Source organism: Aquila chrysaetos, unplaced genomic scaffold (assembly GCF_900496995.4).
Source record: "Aquila chrysaetos chrysaetos unplaced genomic scaffold, bAquChr1.4, whole genome shotgun sequence".
Lineage (NCBI taxonomy): Eukaryota > Metazoa > Chordata > Aves > Accipitriformes > Accipitridae > Aquila > Aquila chrysaetos.
The window spans coordinates 25,979-43,930 of NW_024470424.1; the positions used below are offsets into that span (position 1 = coordinate 25,979).

The 17,952-nt window shown below is 66.8% G+C and overlaps 2 protein-coding genes across 5 annotated transcripts; both read left to right on the forward strand.

Annotated features, from left to right (window-relative positions):
- Positions 1-627: 627 nt before the first annotated feature.
- TNKS1BP1 (tankyrase 1 binding protein 1) lies at positions 628-12,506 on the forward strand. 4 transcript variants are annotated; one of them, XM_030007126.2, is made up of 13 exons: positions 628-1,006; positions 1,186-1,316; positions 2,052-2,195; positions 2,400-3,045; positions 3,865-3,937; positions 4,827-6,125; positions 6,709-8,789; positions 9,875-10,208; positions 10,450-10,582; positions 10,687-10,826; positions 11,040-11,206; positions 11,790-11,855; positions 12,175-12,506. In XM_030007126.2, the coding sequence occupies exons 3-12, from the start codon at positions 2,099-2,101 to the stop codon at positions 11,848-11,850; spliced, it is 5,031 nt and encodes a 1,676-aa protein (XP_029862986.1). In that variant the 5' UTR covers positions 628-1,006; positions 1,186-1,316; positions 2,052-2,098; the 3' UTR covers positions 11,851-11,855; positions 12,175-12,506. The 4 variants fall into 4 exon arrangements, with proteins under 4 accessions (XP_029862986.1, XP_029862987.1, XP_029862984.1 ...); XM_030007127.2 differs by having other exon boundaries at positions 628-976; XM_030007124.2 differs by lacking the exon at positions 1,186-1,316.
- Positions 12,507-16,772: 4,266 nt separating this feature from the next.
- APLNR (apelin receptor) lies at positions 16,773-17,942 on the forward strand. Its single transcript, XM_030007123.2, is given in 3 exon segments — positions 16,773-16,887; positions 16,889-17,839; positions 17,841-17,942. Coding segments are annotated over 3 exon segments (1,113 nt in total). The 5' UTR covers positions 16,773-16,803; the 3' UTR covers positions 17,919-17,942.
- Positions 17,943-17,952: the final 10 nt, after the last annotated feature.

A 17,952-nucleotide genomic window follows, 5' to 3' on the forward strand; every position in this document is an offset into this window, starting at 1 on the left:
TGCAGCGGGGTGGGGGTCTGGGAAGAGCTGGGGTGCCACCGGCCGGCTGTGCGCCCCAGCAGGGTGTTAAGCAGGGAGGTGATGGGGTGTCGTGAGAGGCTGGGGTGTGTGGGGGTCGGGCGGGCAGAGCCCAGGGTGTTGTGAGCTGGCAGTGCGCCCCGGCGGGGTGTTAAGTGGGAAGGTGAGGGGGTGTCATGAGAGGCTGTGCGCTGGGGTGTGGGGGGTCGGGCGGGGAGGCCCTGGCGTGCTGTAGCCGGTTGTGCCGGGCCCGGGGCCCGGTGCAGGGCCATGGGGTGTCCGCGGGCCTGTTCCATCGGTGGGGCCGCACCGCCAGCACCCCAACAGTCAGGCAGCGGTGGGTGCCCCTCTAGCGCCCTCTCTATGGTAAACCCAACGGTGCCTCTCTAGCCGCGCGCCCCCCCCCCCCCCCCGTCTCCTCTCCCTGCTCCGCCCGGCCACGCGGCGCCGGGGCCGCTCTGGCCCGCCGCTCTCGCTGGTTGGCGGAGGGGGTGGGGCGGAGAGGGGCGTGGTCAGAGGTGGGAGGTGGGGCGGGCGCGCGCTCATGAATATGCAGCAGCAGCGGCGGCGGCGGCGGCGGGTGAGCGGGGGTCGCTCCGTTGGGCCGGGCTCTACGGGGAACCGGGATCCCGCCCCTCCCCGGGCCCGTTGTGCCCGCCGGGGCCGAAGCCGCGGGACCCCGCGGCTTCGGCCCCGGCGGGCACAACGGGCCCGGTACCTCCTTCCCTTCCCCCAAAAATCGAATGGGGGGCTCCGTTGCCACGGCGACGGGCCTAGGCCCGTTGGTTGCGGCCTACCCAGCTACTCGAGCGGGGGCTCCGTTGCCGCGGCAACGGGAATAGGCCCCGCCGGAGGAGGAGGACTTGGGCGGGGGAGGACGACGACGACGACGGACGGGACGGACCCGCATCCCGGGGCGGGGAGCGGGGCCTCGTCACCGTCCCGGGGCTGCCAAGGGGTTGGGAAACGGGCCCGATGGCTTCCAGATGTGTGTTGGGGCGGCCGTGACGCCGGTTCCCCCATGGGAAGGTGGGGGGTTGGTGGTGGGTGGGGTGGTCTGGAGCGGGGGGGGGGGGACCCCGGCGGGGCAGGAGGGAGCGAGGCGGGGAGAGGAGGGGAGGGCCGGGCCGGGAGGAGGCACCGAGCGGGTTTTTCCTGTCCCCGCAGCCCCGGTGAGTCACGGGAGCGGCGGCGGCGTGAAACCCGTGGGGACGGCAACCCCCCCCCCCTCCCCGCCCGCCCTGCGCCCCCCACCCGTGTCCCCGACCCACCCCGGACATGAAGCCGCTGTGGGGAAGGTGAGCGGGGCAGCCCACGGCCCCTACAGAGGGGCGGCGGAGGCGGGGGTGTGTGTCGGGGGGTGCTCCCGGCCCCGCGGGGGTCGGGGGGGGGGGGCCGGGCGGCACCTCCGGGGCTGCTGGGGGCTGACACAGCCCACGGGGCTTGGCGTGGTGCCCGGGGTGGGCACAGGCCGACCGAGGGCCAGCGTGTGGGGGAGAGGGCTGACGTGGTTACTGGGGCAAACGGGGGGCCGGCCCGGTGTTTGGGGGGGGGGGTTGGCACAGCACGGTGGGGGTGCCGTGTCTGTGTTGGGGTGCTGGGACAGGCTAACGCAGGGCCGGTATGGGTAAACGAGGAACCACACGGTGTTTGGGGGGTTTGCAGTGTGGGGGAGCTGGTCCGGGGTACATGCGATTACTGCCATGTACGAGGGGGGCACAGGCAGAGGCGGGGTTTGACGCGGTGTTTGGGGTTACTGCACCATGCCTGGCTGGTGCAAGTGAGCCAGGGACGATGTATAAAGGGTGGTACTGGCGAAGAGAGGGTTGGCAGTGCGATAGTGGTTTGGCACGCTGTCTGGGTGCCAGCACAGGTGGACGTGAGGGTACGCGAGGGTTTGGCACAGGGCTGGGAGGTTGGTACCGTGGCGCTGCGTGGCTGGAGGAGGCGGCTGCCTGCCGCTGGGTCCCACCGGCCCCAGGGCCCGGGCAAAGGCACACTGAAATGCTTCTCTCTCCTCTCTTTCTCCCCAGGGGCTGACCCTGCACCGCGTCCACCGAGCCCCAGCCCCAGTTTCACCATGGCCTCCCAGCCGCAGCCCCTGCGCCCTGCCTTGCCCTGCGCCTCTGCCACAGGCACTGCTGGGGCTGGGCTGGTGGCCGGCAGCCCTGAGAAAGGTCTGTCCCTGGGGGGGCAGGAGAAATTGGGGTTGGGGGGTTTCCCAGTCTGGTCTGTGCTGGGAAAGCTCCCCTGGGGATGCTAGGCTGGCACCCAAGATTGGCTCTGGGCCCACTGTGTTCCACTGGCCTTCCCTGGGGAGCTTGGCGGGGCTGTGGTGCTCCTCCAACATGGCGTTTCTCCTCTCCTTGCTTCTCTTGCAGGCAATGCTCGCCCCAAGCCGCCTGTCCGGCCCAAACCCCGGGTGCTGCCCAAGCCGGCTGTGCCCGCCAAGCCCTCCCTGCCACACCCCCCTCCAGGGCCACGGCACCCTCGCCCGGAGCTGCCCTCCGCTGAGAAGATGAACCGCCTGGCAGGGCCCCAGCCCTACAGCGGGGGCAGCTCGGGGGGGCCCCTCAGGCGCCCCTCCTTCACCCTCAAGTCACCCGAGACCCCCAACGGGAAGGGGCTCCTGTCCCCTCCACTTGCAGCCACTGAGGACCCGGGTTCGACCCCTGGAGAGGAGGTGCCCCCCGCGCCGCTGACCCCCTCTCGCAAAGGCCCAGCTCCCTTCAAGGTGACGCCTGTGCCAGTGGCGACCAAACCAGAGCGATTTCCAGGCACTACCGTGGAGGAGATTCTGGCCAAAATGGACAGCAGGGAGGGCCCGGGGAGCCCGGACCGAGCCCGGCTCTCGCCCTTTTGCCCTGATTCCTCCTCTCGCTTTGGCTCCAAGACCTTCACTGCCTTCCGGAGGCGCCCCAGCGGGGAGGTGGACAGAGTCCCCTCCGGCGAAGCCCGCCAGACACCCCAACCCGTGGCAGGCGAGCTGGGGACGGGGGATGACGGACACCCGATTGCCGAGACGAGGTGAGGGGCCGGGGACCGACCCCAGCGGGGCGGCAAGAGGCTGCAGGGCCGGGGAACATTGCTCTGAGCCGTCCCGGGGATGGGAATAACGGAGCTGAGGTCTGGTCGCCGGCATGAGGCCGGTGCTCCTCCTAAGCAGGCAGCGCCTTGAGCTGCCTCCGTGGGAAGGCCAGGGCAGCCGCTGCAGCGCCGGGTGGTTTGTTCAGACCGCAGGAACGGGCTGTCCCGGTTGAGGAGCTGCCTCCGAGCCTGCAGCCCCCGAGGGCTGGGAGGCGAGCCAGCCGGCCCTCCCGCTGCCCGGACAGGGGCTGCCCTGAGGCCGGGAATAACGGGGAGGGGGTTGCTCCCCCTGGGAAATGCTCCCTTTTTCCCACCCTTGCTATTTTTTTTCCTGCTGGGCCGTGCCAAGGCAGAGGGAGCGGGCAGATCTGTGGGACTCCTGGCTGCAGGATGTCCTGGGTGAGAGCCAGCACTTGGCCACGCTCCCGAAAGCTGGGCACCTCCGGGAGAGAGAGACGGGGGCTATTTTAAACCAGAGTGTGAGAAACTCGCTCTCCAAAGGGCTGAAAACTTTCCGGAAAGGGGATTGCAGCTGATTTGCCTCCCTCCACTCTGCAGTCAAAACCTTGCTAGATAATTTGGTGCCGGTTTTGAGTAAGGCTTGCAGCGATTGACGGGCCTCTTGCGGTTCGCCCGACCCCATCCTCCTGTGGCCAGAGTGGGTGGTTTGGGGCCGGGAGGTGCCTCGGCGGGCAGTGGGAGGGGAGAGCAGAGCCGCTCAGGGGGAATTCACCCTCCTTCCCTGTTTCTCTCCGGCAGCGGCTCCCCCCCAGCCAGTCCGAGCTGTGCCGGGGACCCCCGCGGACGCCGGAGGCCGCCTTCACCCCCTGACGTGAGTTCTCGCCTCGCCCTCCCGCGCCACGGCGGCTCCGCTCCTGGGCTCTCTCCTTCGGGGCTCTCCTGTCTTCTCCGGGGCTCCCTCTCTGCGGGGTGCGTGTCTCTCCTTTCTCCTCGGGGTGCCGACTGCCCTTTCCTCCAGGGAAGCCTGGTGCCCCCCGCGCTGGGTGCCTGGGCGCGGGGCCATGTTATTTTGGAGGGGGTGGCGTGTGCCAGCACCGCTGCCGAGGTGTGGGCAGGGAGCAGCCGTGAGTCACCAGCCAGGGTTTGGTGACCCGGCAGGTATGTGGCAGGGCAGGCCCTTTTGGGCTCCCTGCCAACCCCCCTCTCCCCTGCCCCGTGCTCGGGGCGGTGACCGGGACACCAGGCCGTGACACCGGGGGCGGCAGCCCAGGCAGTGGCACCAGGTCACCCCGGCGAGGGGGACTAACTCTGACGGTGCTGGGCTGGGTGACGCTGGCAAGGGAGTGCCCGGCCCCACAGCAGGGTGGGGGGTCCGGGCTGGGTGTGTTTTTACTTCCTCCGGTTTCATTTCTTCCTCTCCATCTGTCTCTGCGCTGCCGGAGGGTGGGCGCTTGAGGGGGGCAGCGGTGGGGGGCTCAGGGCAGTGCCGTGCCCTGCCTGGCAGGGTACGGAGTGGGAACGGGGGCCGCTGGGAGCCGCCCGGGCTGAGTCACGCAGGAAGCAGCAGCCTGGTGCTGGCAGGAGGCGTGGGCACCTCCTGCCTCGGGTTTGGGGAGGGGAGGGGGTGCTGGTGGGGGGGACCCTCACTGGAGATCAGGGCTGGGAGGGGGGGCTGTGATTTGGGGGCGGGTGACGCCTGGGAGGTTCCTCTCGAGTGACATGACGCACGCTTTCCCCCCACCCCCCGACTCTTTCCACAGCTCTCCTCTCTCCGGCCGGGCACCCTTGGACCCCCTGGCTCCCCAAGGCCCCCTGTCTGCCCGGCCCCGGGAGCTCCTTTCCAGCCCGCAGAGCCCTCCGCCTCGGCCCCCGGCTCTCCCGATGCCCCCCTGGAGCTCCCGGCCCCCGGCTCCCCCACCCTGGCCCCCGGCTCACCCGAATCCCCCGCCCAGCCTCCAGCCGAGGTCTTGGCCACCTCGATCCAGGCTCCGGGTGCTCCCTCCTCCGCAGCCGAACCCCGGCTCGGCATCTCCCGCTCCCCCGGCTCCCCCCACACTCCTGGCGAGGGATCCCCCGATACTGCCAGCCCCCCCGGCACTCCCAAACTGCCCCCCAGAGTCACCTGCCCCCCCGGCTCTCCTGAGGCTGCTGCTGAGTACCCAGGCCCCCCCAGCCCACTCCCTGAGGCCCCTGCTAAAGCCTCCCGTCCCCCAGGCTCCCCGGAGGGACCAGATGACTCCCCAGTGTCCCCACAGTCCCCCAAGGGTCCTGATTTCAGCCCCCCTCCCACTTCCAGGGACTCAGGGCTCCGGCGCTCTTCGGAGGGGGTGTTGCAGCCCCCGACCACAGGGCAGGGCATGGGGGAGCTGGGGGGTTCGCTGAGCGCCCTGCCCCGTCCCGGGGACCCGCTGTCAGAGCCATCCCTGGGCAGCGAGTCCGGCTGGAGCCTTTCCCAGTCCTTCGAGTGGACGTTCCCCTCGCGGGGGGCACGGCGGCTAGCATCCCCGCCCCGTTCCCCCATCCGGGAGACGGTTGACTCGGGGGTCTCCGAAGAGGGCGAGTCGGACGGGGAAGATCTGGACCCCTGTCCCCCACGCTCCGGGGGGGACAGCGGATCCGAAGAGCTGGGCCCTGTGGTGGCCGGCAGCCGGGGAGCAGAGGGGGCTCCTTGTCCAGGGGGTCCCGTGGCCCAGCGAGAGGCCGAGGGCTCAGCAGAGGAGGAGGAGGAGGAAGGGGAGGCAGAGCGGGGTGCCACCGTGCCCCGCTCCCCTCTCTGCGTGACAGAGCCCGCCCGGGACCCAGCTGAGCCTGAGCCCCCCACCCAGCCCGGCCTCCTCATCGAGGCCACCCCCCCGGATCCGGCCACTGCAGCCAACTCGGCCTGGGCGCCGGCGGACGACTCCCCCGTAAGCCTGCAGGGCCCCGGCGGGCCGGGCCGGGCCGAAGGATCCTCGAGGGGCCCCGATCCCCACACCGACCCGGGCTGGCTGACCGAGCTGCTGGCATCGCCCGGGGCCCACGCCGCGGGCCGCGGCTCTCCGGACGCGGAGGGGCCGGAGGTAAGGGGGCGCGGGGAGCCGGGCGGCTCCGCGGTGGCAAGGGTTAACGCCGGGCCACGGTGTCGGTGTGGCGCTGGGCTCCTCTCCGACAGGGCCGGGCCTCGCCGGGTGTACGTAGGGCGGTGGGACGGGTTGGGTGGAGGCTGAGCGGGAGCGTGCCGTGCCGGCAGGGAGAGCCGGGGTGCGGCCGCCGCCGAGTGCGGGCACGGGGCCCGATGGGGAGCCATGGCCGGCGAGTCGGGGACCACAGCCATCCTCCGGCGGCTGCTGGCCAACCTGGAGCTGCGGGACGAGCTGGGGAGGGCTCGGCAGGCTGCGGGCTGGGAAGGGCCCTGGGCACGCACGGCGGCTGTGAGTACCCTGGGCAGCCGGCAAGCTCCTGGCGTGGGCGCTGGGGGCCCCGTGGGGTGGGAAGGGCAGGCAGCAGGATCTGGCCTCCCCTCCGGACAGGACCCTGCTTGTGCTGTGTCCCCTGGGGTATTTCCTCCCTGCTTTTCCTCTCCAACTCTTCTCTCTGCTGCATGAGCCGGGACCGTGACCCCCTTTAACCCCTGTCTCCCCCCTTCTCACCCTCTTCCCCCAGGACCTGCTCGGCTGGTCACGGAAGGACCTATGCAGTGAATTTGGCATTGGCAGACCTCACCAGGCCGGCACCTTTGACTGGACCCGTGAGGCTGTCGCCAGGGAGAGCGACTGGCCTGGTGAGACGGAGCGGGACCGGGAATTTGGGACCAAATTGAGCTGGGACAGCACCTGCAGCGTCAGGGATGGGGACCGGCAGGATGGGCCCTTCGGCACTGCCAGGAGGGACTGGGGCAGAGATTACAAAGGGACGGAGTTGATGGGGGAAACAAGACTGGGCTGCAGCGACTGGTCCAAATCCCATGGCGCAGGGGAAGGCTGCCTGCAGGATCAAGACTTCGGTGCCAGCAAAACCAAGTGGGGCACAGGCTATGGCTTGGACAGTGCGGGCAACAGGGAGGAGATCGGCTCCGGGAAGGCTGACTGGAGCAGCAGCTACGGCCTGGGACACAGCCAGCAGCAGGACGAGGAGCCGAGCTCCAGGCAGCCCAGCTGGGCTGGCAGGTATGGCTCCGGGGACGTGGACAGCCAGGATAGGGAGATCGCACCCGCGTGGGCTGGTGAATACGGCACCAGTGATGTGGAGTTGAAGGACAGGGAGCTTACCCCAAACTGGGCCAGTAAATACAGCAGCAGGGATGCTGAGACCAAGGACAAGGATTTTACACTGGGCTGGGCTGGCAGATCCAGCACTGGGGATGCTGGGACCCCCCACAAGGAGTTCAGTCCCAGCAGGCCGGCCTGGGACAGCAAATACAGCACCAGGGGCATGGAGAGCCAGGACCGGGAGTTCAGCCCCAGCAGGCCAGCTTGGGCTGGTGAGTACAGCACCCGAGACATGGAGAGCCAGGACCGGGAGTTCAGCCCCAGCAGGCCAGCCGAGGCCAGTGAGTACACCACCAGGGATATGGAGAGCCAGGACCAGGAGTTCAGCCCCAGCAGGTCGGCCTGGGATAGCGAGTACCGCAGCAGGGACATGGAGAGCCAGGACCGGGAGTTCAGCCCCAGCAGACCAGCCTGGGAAGATGAGCACAGCACCAGGGATATGGAGAGTCAGGACCAGGAGTTCAGCCCCAGCAGGTCGGCCTGGGATAGCGAGTACCGCAGCAGGGACGTGGAGAGCCAGGACCGGGAGTTCAGCCCCAGCAGACCAGCCTGGGAAGATGAGCACAGCACCAGGGACATGGAGAGTCAGGAGCAGGAGTTCAGCCCCAGCAGGTCAGCCTGGGATAGCGAGTACCGCAGCAGGGACGTGGAGACCCGGGATGGGGAATTCAAACCCAGCAGACCAGCCTGGGATGATAAGCACAGCACCAGGGATGTGGAGACCCAGGACAGGGAGTTCAGCCCCAGCAGACCAGCCTGGGGCAGCGAGTACAGCTCTACGAACACCGAAAAGGAAGAAAGAGAGTTTAGTCCTGGCCGGCTGAGCTGGGCTGGTGAGCACAGCATTGGCCAAACCGAGCTGGTTGATGCTTTTGGTGTCAGGAAAGACGACTTGCCTGGCTCCCGTGCCTCTGATCCCCCGGCCCAGGAGCCTGGCTGGGGCAGCACCGACCGGCAGGAGCACGGTACCACTGACAATGGGGACTGGGCTGAAGAGCTTGGAGGAGCCAAGTGCCAGAACCAATTTGGTATCATTGGGACAGACCGGGTGCCAGATCCCTCCAGCGCCAGAGCGTCACCAGATGGCTCGATGTCCTGGGCTGGTGGAATGAGGTCCGGGGGCCTGCGGGAGCCCGTGGGAGACTGGCACAGGGATCTCTCCTTCGGCAGCTCGGATGCCACCAGCTGCCTGGGCACTGGTGATGCTGGCACAGTTGGACTGGGCCAGACGGCCTGGGGTCAGAGCCTGGGCAGCCTGCCTGCCCCAGGCAGCTCTGCCCAGCCCCGGGAGGCTGGGGTGGAAGAGCCAGGCTGGAGCCAGCACCTCGACGCAGCCAGCTGGAGTGTGGAGCTGCGCGATGCCGAGGCCAAGCGCCGGGAGTGGGCTAGCGCGTTCGGCGCCCGCTGCGCAGCCCGGAGCCGGGACTTCGGCGCTGGGGAGCAGAGCCCGGGAGATGACGCCGGCTCGGCGGATGGGTAAGGAGGGCGCTGGCGGTGGCACTGTGGCACCCCAGGGAGGGATCCGTCCCTCTCGGGTGCCTGTGGCATCCTGTGTTGGGGACTTCTGATGCCGTGGGCCTCGTGCTGGTGTCCTACCGTGCCTCACTTGTAGCTGGGGGACCTGCTGCCTCCAGCCCTGGGCTGCCAGCGCTCCTCTTCCCCAGCCTCCACATTTCCCCGTGTAGCCTCCGGCCCCACAACTGAGCGGGAACTTTTTGAGGGACTGGGTTTCAACTTGTCCCAGCAGGATCTGCCGTCTTGAGCTGATCCAGGAGGGGACAATGCCTTCGGGGCTTCGTGTGCCTGTCTCCCACCAACATGGGGAGCCATGTGCCAAGTTTGGAGGGTGCTGGTGTTCCCTCGGCCCCCCAGAAAAGCAGCAGAATTAGCCCTGTGCCGTTACCGCTTCGCCAGGATGTGGGAACCCTGATTTCAGCCAGACTTACAGAGCTGGGGATTCCCAAAATGATAAATTCTCTCGAGCTGCCTGAAAACAAGGATCCCAGGAGGAGGGAAGCAAAAGCCCCATGGGCCTCGGGAAGGCCCTAGCCTGGTTGACCTGTGTGGGGCAGCAGGGAGCCCCCAGCCCCGGGAGCTGTGCGATTTCCTGCTGCCAGTGCCTTCCCGCACCCTGGGTGGCCCTGATCCTCCTCCTGCCCCTTGGGGCCCCTTGGTCACCTGGTGTCCCCCTGGCCACCTCCTGGGGGCTGGTGACCCTACTGGGGGGCTCTGATCCCTTTCTCTGCCCCAACGGGGAGAGTTGGCCTGAGTTGCCTATGAGTCTGGCAGCCTCCTTGCCCTCCCCAGACCCCAAATTCTGCCTCATCCTTTGGGAAGGGGCTTTGGGGGAGCTTCCTAGAGGTGCCGCCCTCTTGGTGTGACGTCCCGGGAGAGTGGGGAGAGTCCTGGACACCTGGGTCCTGGCTTCACAGGAGCAGTGTCTGGCCCTCCCCATGCCTCAGTTTCCCCTGGAGGCTGATGGAGGCATGGTTTGGGGCAGGGGAAGGGCTTGTGTTAGCTGGAGCTGGAGGAACTCGGGGGTCTCTTCCTGTCTCCCCGAGCAGAAGCATCCGTCTCTCAGACCCCAGCCCACCGATGGGTGACGCTCCGGCTGACCCTGCAGCTGTGGAGTCCCCCCGGAGCGAGCCCCCCAGCGCCACCGAGGAGGAGAGGGACCTCTCCGCACCGGCCACTGCCCCGCAGAGCCCCAGGGCCTCCCCTCTGCCACCAGAGGCTGCCGGCGGGACCCTGCCGGACACGGAGAGCAAAGAAGACCCCTTGGACCACCTGGATGGGAAGAGACCACCAAGCTGGGAGGAGAAGCGGCTCTCCCTGGGTGCCCCTCAGCCCGAGGGACCCATGGACCACGCTGGGCAGGAATTCACCTTCCTGGAGGTGAGTGGGGAGGGGGCTCTGGGGATGCCCAGCCATCACAGAGGCACTTCTCTGGGGGCCCTGTTCCTGTCCCGCTCTGAGGATGGGGGTTTTGCCCTCTGGCCCCAGCCTCCCCCGAGGGGCAGGCTGTGGATTCAGGGGCCCCCAGTGCTGTTGTGGGGGTCTGTGGCCATGCTGGCTGGGGTGGGGGTCCTGGGGCTTCCCGATGCTGGGCACTGACCTGTCCCTGTGGGCTCCGCAGGACACGGAGATCCTGGACAGCAGCGTGTACCGCAGCAAAGCCAACCTGGGCCGCAAGCGCAGGCACCGGGCGCCAGCCCTCCGCCCCGGGGCCACCTCGGATGGGGAGAGCTGGATCTTCCGGGACTCCACAGGTGAGAGCCCGTGGGACGGTGACAACAGGAGAGGGACTGCAGGGGCCATCCGTCCTTGGCAGAGGTGTCTCGTGGTGACGCTGTCCCCCGTGTCCTCCCTGCAGAGCCCTGTCCAGCCTGCCCTGCAGCGTCCTCTGACGAGGAGGCGGCGGAAGAACCCAAGAGCCGGCGGGTGCGAGCGTCCCCATCGGGCAAGGGGGTCAAGGTGCCGCTCTTCCCCGGCCTCAACACGTCTGCTCTCAAGGTGGGGCCCACCAGGACCCCGAGCAAGTGGGGTGACACCTCCCGGGCAGATGGAAGGGAGGGTTTAGTGAGTGGAGGGGAAACTGAGGCAGGTTGGGACTGGGGGTTTGGCCAAAGGCAGGCAGTGCGGGGAGGTGTGGGGAGGAGGCAGTGGGAGTATTTGGGAGGGGGCAAAGCACGGTGCATCCCCTTGACTTCACTCCTCTGCCCCCAGGCCAAGCTGAGGGGCCGAAACCGCTCGGCCGAGGAGGGGGCACCACCAGGGGACAGCAAGGCAACTCCCCCCAAGGAACCCCATGTGCAGCGCTCCAAGTCCTGTAAGATCCCTGGCTTGAGTGGGAAACCCCTGGCGCTGCCCCCCAAGCCAGAGAAGTCCTCAGGGTGAGTGTTGGGTGGCATGGGACCCTCGTGGGGAGGTGAGGGCTGTGCCTCAGGGGTGGGAGAAGGGGGCTTGGGGGGGCATGTGTGCAGGTTTGGGGACGGGTGAGGCTGATGCTGCGGGTGCAGGGAGGATGCTGAAGGGTAGGGAAGTGTTGGGGGGGCTGTTACCCGCTTCTGTGCCCCAGCGAAGCAGTACTGAGGGTGGGCTTTTCCAGAGGCATGAGGGTTTTGGGGGTCCTTTAGAGGTGTGAAGGGATCCTGAGGGCTGCTGGGGCTCTCGGGGCTGGTACCTCTGGCCTTCGCAGGCAGCAGGAGGCTGGGCTGGGCCCGTCTGGAGCTGGGAGCTGGGTGCGGGGGGAGGCTTCGCTGGGCCCAGCTTTCCCAGGGCCCGTTGCCTGGAGAGCCGGGCTGCTCCACCCTAAACAGTGCTTGGGTCTGAGCCCTTAAAGCCCCAGCTGGCGCGGCAGCTCCCTGCCTGCCCTCCCCGCCTGCCCCTGCCTGGCCGTGGTCCCTGGGGGGTCAGTCTGGGTCCTGGGTGTGTTTTGGGGGGGGCTCGTGCTGATGCTGTGCCAATGCTTCCCAGGTCCGATGCATCCCCCCCGCACTGGCTGCAAGCGCTGAAGCTGAAAAAGAAGAAGCCTTGAGTGGGGTGAGTGCAGGAGGTGGGGGGTACACGGGGGGCTGGACCCCTCCCAGTGCCCAGCGCAGGGCATAGCTGGGGCCTCCTCCTCCCCACATTCCCTGTGTCGGGGCTGTGTGTCCCGGGGGAGCTGGAGGGGGGGACAGACAGGCAGAGAGGTGGCTGTGGCACAGGGTGGCCTGGGTGGGAGTGTGTCCCCATGTCCCTGGGCTCTGTGCAGCCAGGAGCGGCAGCACCCTCCCTCCTGCCTGCTCCGGCCAGGGGCCCCCCTGGGCCTGGGGGTCCCCGCAGGGTCCTCACCCCCCTCTCCCCGCTGTGTCTCTTCCAGGCTCCGTCTCCTGCCACCGCATCCCCGAGGCTGACGGCCGCTGTCTCCAGGATCAGGCCTGCCCCTCCACGTGGGGACACACACACACATCTATGCACTTTGTACGATGCTCGCAGGGTCCCCGTCCCCCTCCCCGACACTTCCTCCCCCTCCTTGGCCCACGGGCCTCCCCCAGCCTTCCCCTTCCCCTTGCTCCCCGGGGGCTGGGGAGGTGGGCAGCGAGCCCCCTCCCTGCCCCTCGCCCCCTGCTCTTGTATCACCCTCAGACAAAGAGCAACAGTTCAGGATTTTGGTGCCACTTTGACAGGACAATAAAACTTCGTTGGTTGGTTCGGGGCGGGCCCTGGCTCTTCTCGTAGCCCCCTGGCCCCCTGGATGTCCCCTGGCCCGCGGGTGGCCCCGTGGGGCTGGGGGGGGGGACACGTTGCCGTGGGGACTGCCACCAGGAGGAGCTCTCTGCCCACCACCGGGGCCGGGTGCCCGGTGCCCCCACCTCGGTCTGCTGGGGTGCGGGGCACCCGTGGGTGCTGCCTGGCTGGGGGGGGGGGGGGCAGAAATGACACCCACCCCGGGTGCACCCTAATCCCCCGTGGGTACCTGCAGAGAGGCCGCGTGCGTGGCTGCGGGTGTGCAGCAATTGCAGAGCCCCTTGCAGGGGCCGATGCAGGCCTCCACCCACCCCACTGGTGACGCACCCATGCTCCTCCCCACGGCGCTGTGCCCCACGTGTACCGGCACCGTCCCGCACCCCCTCGCACCCCCGCACGCACACAGCATCCCTCTGCAGAAGCAGCCACTTGCACAGTTGCCTTGCATGCGCGCCGACTCCTGCGCACGTGGCTGAGCGCATGCGTGGGTGCATGTCTCTGCCCACGCATGCAAACCGGCCGCACGCGCCCACCTTGGCACCAAACGGTGCCGTCCTGCCTATTCCCTGTCCGCCAGCTTGCTGGGTTGGTGGGTGCTGGGTGCCGGGGTCACCCTGAGGAGGAGTGGGGACAGATGCCCCCCCCAGCCCCAAACCTTCCAGCACGCCGAGCAGCCCCACCTCCCTCCAGCCAAAGTGAAGCTGGCAAAGGGAGGATTGCCGCGGGGCCACTGGCATGGCACTGGCTGCGGTGTGACTGCGAGGTTGGGCCATGGAGGAAGGGGGGATACCCCGTCCCTGCGGCTGGGCTGGAGCTGAAACCTCCGAAGGAGACGTGCTGCCGGTGGGTGCCCACCACGTCCCTCCTGCCCTTGGTTTTTGGCTGGGTCGGTGAGCCGAGCTGCCACCGCGGCCACTCTTTGGGCATGTGCCCCCCCCGGGGACCTGGCTCTGCCCGCCCGCCCCCCCCCCCCCCCCCCCCCGGGATGGGAACCCCCAGGCTGTTTTTTCCTGGAAGAGCCTGACGGAGATCCAGAGGGAGAAATGCAGCCGAGGAGTTGTTGCTTCCCTGGTAGGATGTGAGTAACTCCAACCGGCTTCAGAGGAAGTTGCCAAATCCCACTTCATGGCACAGCCGACTGCTGCCCTTCCTGGCAAGGGGTGCCCAGGTGGTGCCAGGAGCTCGGCCCCATGTCCCGACCCCCTGCGGGGGGGCTCCCACCCCACCAGCACCCAGGAGGCTGCTGGGACCAGGGGACACTCGGGGACAGTCACCGCACCCGGAAGATGGCCGCTCTTCCCCGTCCCCGGCGGGGCAGCCCCTGCCACGTGTCTGGGCGGTGGCTTTTGTGCAGGGCCTGGCGTGCGTGGCATGGATCCAAGCCGAGGAACCTGGCAGATGCTTGATGGGCTCAGCTTTTCCCCGGCAAAGCTTCACGCCATGAGCTGGTCGGAGGACTCCTGCTTGCCCCTGAGCCCTTGGCTTCGTTCTGGCGTTGCAGCAAAAACTCAGCCTCTTCTCTCCAAGCTTGTCCGACAGACGCTGCTCCCTCCCGGCTGCCCCGTGCGGAGCTGGCAGGGACGGACGTGGGCTTGGCTCTGTGCCACCATCCAGATGGAGCCACTGGCTACTGGGCCCTGGGATTTATTCCCTGGGAATTAGGAGTGAAGGTTCCTGCAGCCTCTTGCTCCTGTCGGGGATGGGGTTGCAGGGACCGAGGGCAGCCCGTCGCCCTGCAGGGGAAAACAGCTCCTTTCAGAGCCCCTCGCTGCTGGGCTTAGCGCCCCAAGCCCCCTTAACCCCCTCCCCGAAGCCCCCGGCCACATTCCTGCTGCCCAACAGCGCTAAGATAACAGCGTTCGTTATCAGCCCCGCGACCCCCACCGGTGATAACGCCCTGCCACTGCTCCCCATGGCTTCAGGGCCCTTTGCCCAGCTGTGGCCACCAACCCACCACCCGCGGCTACAACAAACCCAAACTGGGGGGGGTCCTCCAGCCAGCTGGTGCAGTCCTTCCCACTGGAGGAGGCTGCACGTGGGTCAGCCCAGAGCCAGGGAGTGCGCTGGGACCCCAGGGTGGCACCGAGGACTGTGCACGAGTGGAGCCATCCCCACTGCCAGGGCAGCAAGGGGGTGACCAGGGAACCTTCAGCCCCTCCGGCATCAGTGGTGGCTTTTTGGCAAGGCATTGCCTTGGCAGGGCTGGAAAGGGTTACCTGTTCTCCCGTGCTACCCACAGAAGACAAAAATAGCCGAGATCGTTATTAATAGTGATCTTCGTTACCTGGGCTGGAACATCTCCCTTTGTAGCAGTTTCTGGTGATACCAAGGGTCTAATTAGCATTTCTTTTATTTCCCCTATTTTATTCCATTTATTAGCTAATAGGCTTAAGTAACGTCTTCGTCAGGCTTGGTTTGTGTGGGGCTCCATCCCTTCTTTAAACAAACTTCGGGTTTTAACTTAAATCAGCAGCCATCACTTTTTAGCAGCTTTTTATTTTAATTCTTCAAAGACCTGCCGGCCCTAGCACCTTACCCTGCAGGGTTAATGTGCGCTTTTCCAAGGGACTGTCCCAGGTCTTTAGACTATTTTATTATTCATTATCTCCAGCCCAATTAAGCCCTGGTTTGTTCTCCCAGGCTGATGGCTTTGGGTCTCCTTTGGGTGGCTGGTTTGATGGCCGCTGTGCCCACTCCTTTGGGCCTCTCGCTGCTCCCCCACCTGCACCCCCATTTCCCAGCCCCTCTCCCTCCTGTACTGCTTGTTTTTTCTAATTTTGGAGGTCCCTTCGAGCTTCCTGCTGTTTCAGCTACCGAATTATCCCCCCACCCCCTTTCTTTACACCACTCTGCTGGGAAAAGGGACATGCTGTGCTGGTGGGGGGTCGCTGGGGGCTTTGCCCTCACAGTGGCTGCCCCCCCCGCCCCGCCAGCTCCATCCCTGTGGTTCCTCCACCACCCCAGTGCTTGGGTTTTAACCTTGCCATTTCCACTGCCCGTTCCTCTCTTAATTTACCTATTCTGACAGCGAAAGGCACCTCCACTCTTCTGGCTCCTTGGCTCAGCCCAAGCTCCCCCCCGCTGCACTTTTCCTGGCCTCCCAAGGGACTTGTGGCTTTTCAGACTTTACCGTTTGCAAAGTACTGCTTGCCTTAGCCAGTGCTTTTCCCCAAAGCTGTAATTGTGAGAGTTCAGCCCTGGTGGGATGACCCCATCCCACGGCTCCACTGCTTCCCTCTTCCTCCTGCTCCTTCCAAATATTTTATTTTTGGGGTGGGGGGGTTATTTTTCATCTTTCTTGACTCAGCTGAAGGCATTGCTGCTTTCGACTCCTTTACCAGACAGCAAAGCCTGCACAGAACTGGGATGCAGCAAGGGCTCCCCATTGCTGTCTGATCCTTCAGCAAAAGATGCCTTAAAATGGTCTTTTTGTGGGCTGGGGGGAATCTCAGAGCTCCTGCTCCGCAGATTTTTGGAAAACACATAAAGGTCTCTCCAGCATGTCTTACTCGCAATAGGGCACCGGCAATTTGGGACCCTCCTGCTGCCACAACTGTTTGCAAATGCGAAACCCTGGAAGCAAAATGTAAAATCCCAAGTGCAACATGCCAAATGCAAAAACGCCAAATGCAAAGTCCCAAATGCCAAACGCCAGATGCAACCCCCACCCAAGTGCAACACCCTGCTGCAAAACGCCCAATGCAACACGCCAAATGCGAAATGCAAAATGCAAAACCCCAACTGCAGCACCCCAATGCAAAATGCTGAATGCAGCACCCCAAAGGTGAAATCCCAAACGCAAATTCGGACCCGCAGGGTGGCGGACCCGTGCCTGGCTCTTCAGCCCCCCCTGTCCTGCTGAGGCTGCTTCCCCGAGCCGTGGCACCGAACCTGGCTGCAGTGGGGTAACCGCAATCCCCCAGGAGGCAGCCGCCCTGTGGTGGGGGGACGGGGCTTATCTCAGGGGTTGACGCTTTGACACTTGGGTGAGACCTTGGTAAACCCCCAGGAAGGAGCCAGAATGGAGGGTGGAGGGGGAGCTGTGAAATTTCCCACGGGGGCTCCCCCCCCCCCCCCCCCCCCCCCCCCCCCCCCCCCCCCCCCCCGTCCTTCCATCCTGTCAGTCCCATCAAGGAGGAGGGCGGAGGAGGAGGAGGAAGGGGAGGTAACGCGGTGGGATTTGTTGGGCCAGGCTCAGAGGGCCGGAGGAGCTCGGTGAGCCGGGATGAGCTGAGCTGAGCTAAGCCCAGCGGCCGGCGGCATGGAGGAGGCGATGGACGCCTATGCCTACGGGGACAACGAGACGGAGTGCGAGTATGCCGAGTGGGGCCCCTCGCTGGGCCTGCTTGCCCACCATCTACCTGCTGGTCTTCCTGCTGGGCACTGCGGGCAACGGGCTGGTCCTCTGGACCGTCTTCAAGGGCGGCCGGGACCGCCGGCGCTCAGCCGACACCTTCATCGCCAACCTGGCTGCTGCCGACCTCACCTTCGTGGCCACTCTGCCGCTGTGGGCTGCCTACGCCTGGCTGGGCTACCACTGGCCCTTCGGCACAGCCGCCTGCAAGGTCAGCAGCTACCTGGTCTTCGTCAACATGTACGCCAGCGTCTTCTGCCTGACGGGGCTGAGCTTCGACCGCTACCTGGCCATCGTCCGGCCCCTGGCCACTGCCAAGCTGCGCTCACGGGTCAGCGGGCTGGTGGCCACGGTGGCCCTGTGGGCACTGGCGGCTCTGCTGGCCCTGCCAGCCCTGGTGCTGCGGCGGGCAGCTGCCCTGGGGGGGGACAGCAAGATCACCTGCTACATGGACTACGGGGGCCTGGCCGCCCCAGGGACGGAGGGCGCCTGGGAGGTGGGGCTGGGGCTCTCCTCCACTGCCCTGGGCTTCGTGGCCCCCTTCGCTGTCATGCTGACCTGCTACTTCTTCATCGCCCGCACCGTAGCCAGCCATTTCCGCCGGGAGCGGGCCGAGGGGCCCCGCAAGCGCAAGCGCCTCCTCACCATCATCACGGTGCTGGTGGCCGCCTTTGGGGGCTGCTGGTTGCCCTTCCACCTGGTCAAGACCCTCTATGTCCTGATGGACCTGGAGGTGCTGCCGTGGTCCTGCAGCCTCCACACCTTCCTCAACAACCTCCACCCCTACTGCACCAGCATTGCCTACATCAACAGCTGCCTCAACCCCTTCCTCTACGCCTTCTTCGACCCCCGCTTCCGCCATGCCTGCGCCGCCCTCCTCTGCTGCCGGACCCCCGGTCCCGGGACCGAGCGCTCTGCCAGCTACTCCTCAGGGCACAGCCACCCCCCCCGGAGGCAAGGGGGGGCCGGTCCCAGGGGGCAAGCTGGACCCCGCCACCCAGGAGACGCTCTTCCGTGCCTAACCCCTCCCCGCTCCACCCCCGGTGCCCCCCGAGC